Source organism: Triticum aestivum, chromosome 7B (genome assembly GCF_018294505.1).
Source record: "Triticum aestivum cultivar Chinese Spring chromosome 7B, IWGSC CS RefSeq v2.1, whole genome shotgun sequence".
In the NCBI taxonomy this organism is placed as follows: Eukaryota; Viridiplantae; Streptophyta; class Magnoliopsida; order Poales; family Poaceae; genus Triticum; species Triticum aestivum.
This window is the reverse complement of record NC_057813.1, coordinates 24,806,979-24,809,516: the sequence shown is the minus strand read 5'-3', so window position 1 is coordinate 24,809,516 and position 2,538 is coordinate 24,806,979. Positions and strand designations below refer to the sequence as shown.

General features: G+C 40.2%; 1 protein-coding gene across 1 annotated transcript; it reads right to left on the bottom strand.

The window, feature by feature from the left end:
* Positions 1-721: 721 nt before the first annotated feature.
* Positions 722-2,161, bottom strand: LOC123162615 (dirigent protein 5). The gene is made up of 3 exons (XM_044580379.1): positions 1,713-2,161; positions 1,301-1,499; positions 722-1,002 (listed from the first exon to the last, which is right to left on the bottom strand). The coding sequence occupies exons 1-3, from the start codon at positions 2,084-2,086 to the stop codon at positions 997-999; spliced, it is 579 nt and encodes a 192-aa protein (XP_044436314.1). The 5' UTR covers positions 2,087-2,161; the 3' UTR covers positions 722-996.
* Positions 2,162-2,538: the final 377 nt, after the last annotated feature.

Here is a 2,538-nt window from a genome sequence, read left to right as displayed (position 1 = left end):
CTGATCCTTGGGTCAGGTTCTCGTGACGGGCCCGATCGACGGCTCGGCTCGTCAGCGTAACGTGCATTTCAAAAAGACGAGCCCGGGCGCTGGCATACATCACTGTTCATCCACGTATACCGCCAGTCAACGTCAATTTCTTCCACCCGTATTTCCTGCCATGGACCCACTAGCGCAAATCCCTGGAGCTGGACGTACGACCAAGATAACATGTTCAGATGCCGCCCATCTCAGTAATGCCGCTCTCCCTAAACACTCTTATATTTCTTTATGGAGGAAGTACAGCCGTTGTAGCCCTGCGTTGTTCGAGTCAAGGTCGATCCTACGTCCTTGTGATTAAGAGCCTCAATTCTATACCATGCATCAATTTTTCCCCTTGCAATACATCAATGCACAAATCTTTTGTGTATTTATAAAAAGAGTACAAGACATGTATATGCATCTGTCGATGCTACCAAATAACATGGCTATCATTTTTATATAATTGCATTATGTCATGGCCGCCTGGGTGATATCTTTGTTGGCAATTATTCTAGACGTTGTGGAAAATAATGGGGCTCTTATGGTCCTTGAGGTAAACTGCTTTCGGGATAGACACTGTTAAGTGTATGAATAACGGTGGTCTTGTGTTCATTAATTTGTTTTGCTTTAAGTTTTCATATATGCTTGTCTCATGATTAACACAAATAATATAATTATGTGGGTATAACACTTTCTCAAACAAACAAGCTCCATTATTCCACATCATATCCAAGACATTACATAGACACCAACAAACAGATGGGTTGACACAGATTATGGACTGGATATCCACCGTGCGAGAAACCCACATGATATTTTGAATGAAAGATAGAAAGAGGGTATGCTAGCTAACGCATACTCTAATGACAGAGGCAGACCACAACAACGACCCATCACACTACAAGCAAAATGCAAACACATTTCCCCATCAAATTACTGACATTGGCGCTAGTCTTTCAAGGGACGAGATGCACCTCAAGCCTGCAGCGAAAAGTGAAACCATGGCTAGTGTCATGTCAAGCGTTCGTACATAAAGCTTCATTACTTGATATGCAACACCCGATAAACTAAATGCACAAAACATTCAACAAGCATTTGATTTAGTTAAATATGGCTAATGTTGTTAAAAAAGAATCTCCTTTAATGCATTTGCACTTGAATGTCCACAAATATCTTAATGTAATGCAACTTCAGTAGGATAGTATGTATGGTACAATCCATTTCTCTTCAACAAATAGAGCACAAGAATTTGAATATAAACTCATAATATTATACTTACGGCTTGTGTAATATCCCTTGTGAAGCGTACACGAATATTGAGTTCTTTAATACCATCTTCAAAAGTAGAGGCCGGATGATTTGTGAAACTTATTATACCCTGTGCCATAATGAATTGACCAGTTCCACCGACAATAGACCACTGCCCACTTTCCAAACCTGCGGTTATACCCATCACTTGAAGGGTGGACCCCGCAAACCTGTTTCATGTTCAAAATAGAAAGTGCCGTCATAGGGTCAGAAGTGCATGTAGAGTTTGACAAATGCACACTTATTAATATGTGTATATACACTAGTAAGGTGTGTGAAACCCTTGGCTACAAATATAGTACAGGTAAGGACATAAATTTAATGTTGCATGCAAAGAACTCATGAAATATACTTAGATATTGAAAAGTAGCGAAACATATTACCTTCCTTGCTGAAACTCTATGTTATGAGTTGTGTACCATCTGTTAGGCTTGGTTAAACCAGCCTGGACATGCACACCTTGTACACGTGCAACAACCGTGTCTCTGGAATTTGTTGTCTCGGTAAGAGTCCAGTCATGGACTATCATCGTCCCAAACCCAAAAGGAAAACTTGCTTGGAGTAAGGTTTCCTCATTGCGGTTTGGGTTGTTTGGCCCGTCGACGAATTGGTGCAAGAACAAGTGCAAGTTAACCTCGGTCATACAAGGGAACTGACATGTCTTAAGAGGTGCAATCTCGTCGATGGGGCTAGAAATAGCAAGGATTTGTGGTAGCACTATGAGTAGACAAACCAAGACACCGAATGGACTAGCCATGGAGATGATTGTATGCAAGAAGGGGAAAAGAGAGAACTGAATGGGCTAGTTGAATGGGGGAGGGGGGGAGTTGTATCTCGTTGTGTTTTGTGAGAGAATAAGAGGGTAGATGTATCCTATATATAGGATGCTTGGAGTGCTAGTACCCACCTCTAGTGGGTTTCTCTTGGGCCTTTAATTAGTGTTGTTTTAGACTTTTTAACACCCTATGCAACTTAGACCTGTAATCCAACTAAGGATCTAACATGACTACTTTTCCATGTCAGGATTAGGTATGGTTTTTTTATCCGCATAAGGATGTCTCACAAGCCAACTATCTAAATTCACTATAATTTCTAAATATTGGTAAGTTTATGGTTTTTATGGTTATATAAATGCTTATCTCATCGAAGAATGAACTAACAGGCAATAGTAAACTATACCATATATGTAGAACATAATAATTTGGAATA

Coding starts and splice junctions, on each gene's coding strand:
- LOC123162615 (XM_044580379.1), bottom strand. CDS start 2,086: ATGGCTAGTCCATTCGGTGTCTTGGTTTGTCTACTCATAGTGCTACCA. Junction 1,500..1,712: donor ATAGAGTTTCAGCAAGGAAG/GTAATATGTTTC, acceptor AACATGAAACAG/GTTTGCGGGGTCCACCCTTC.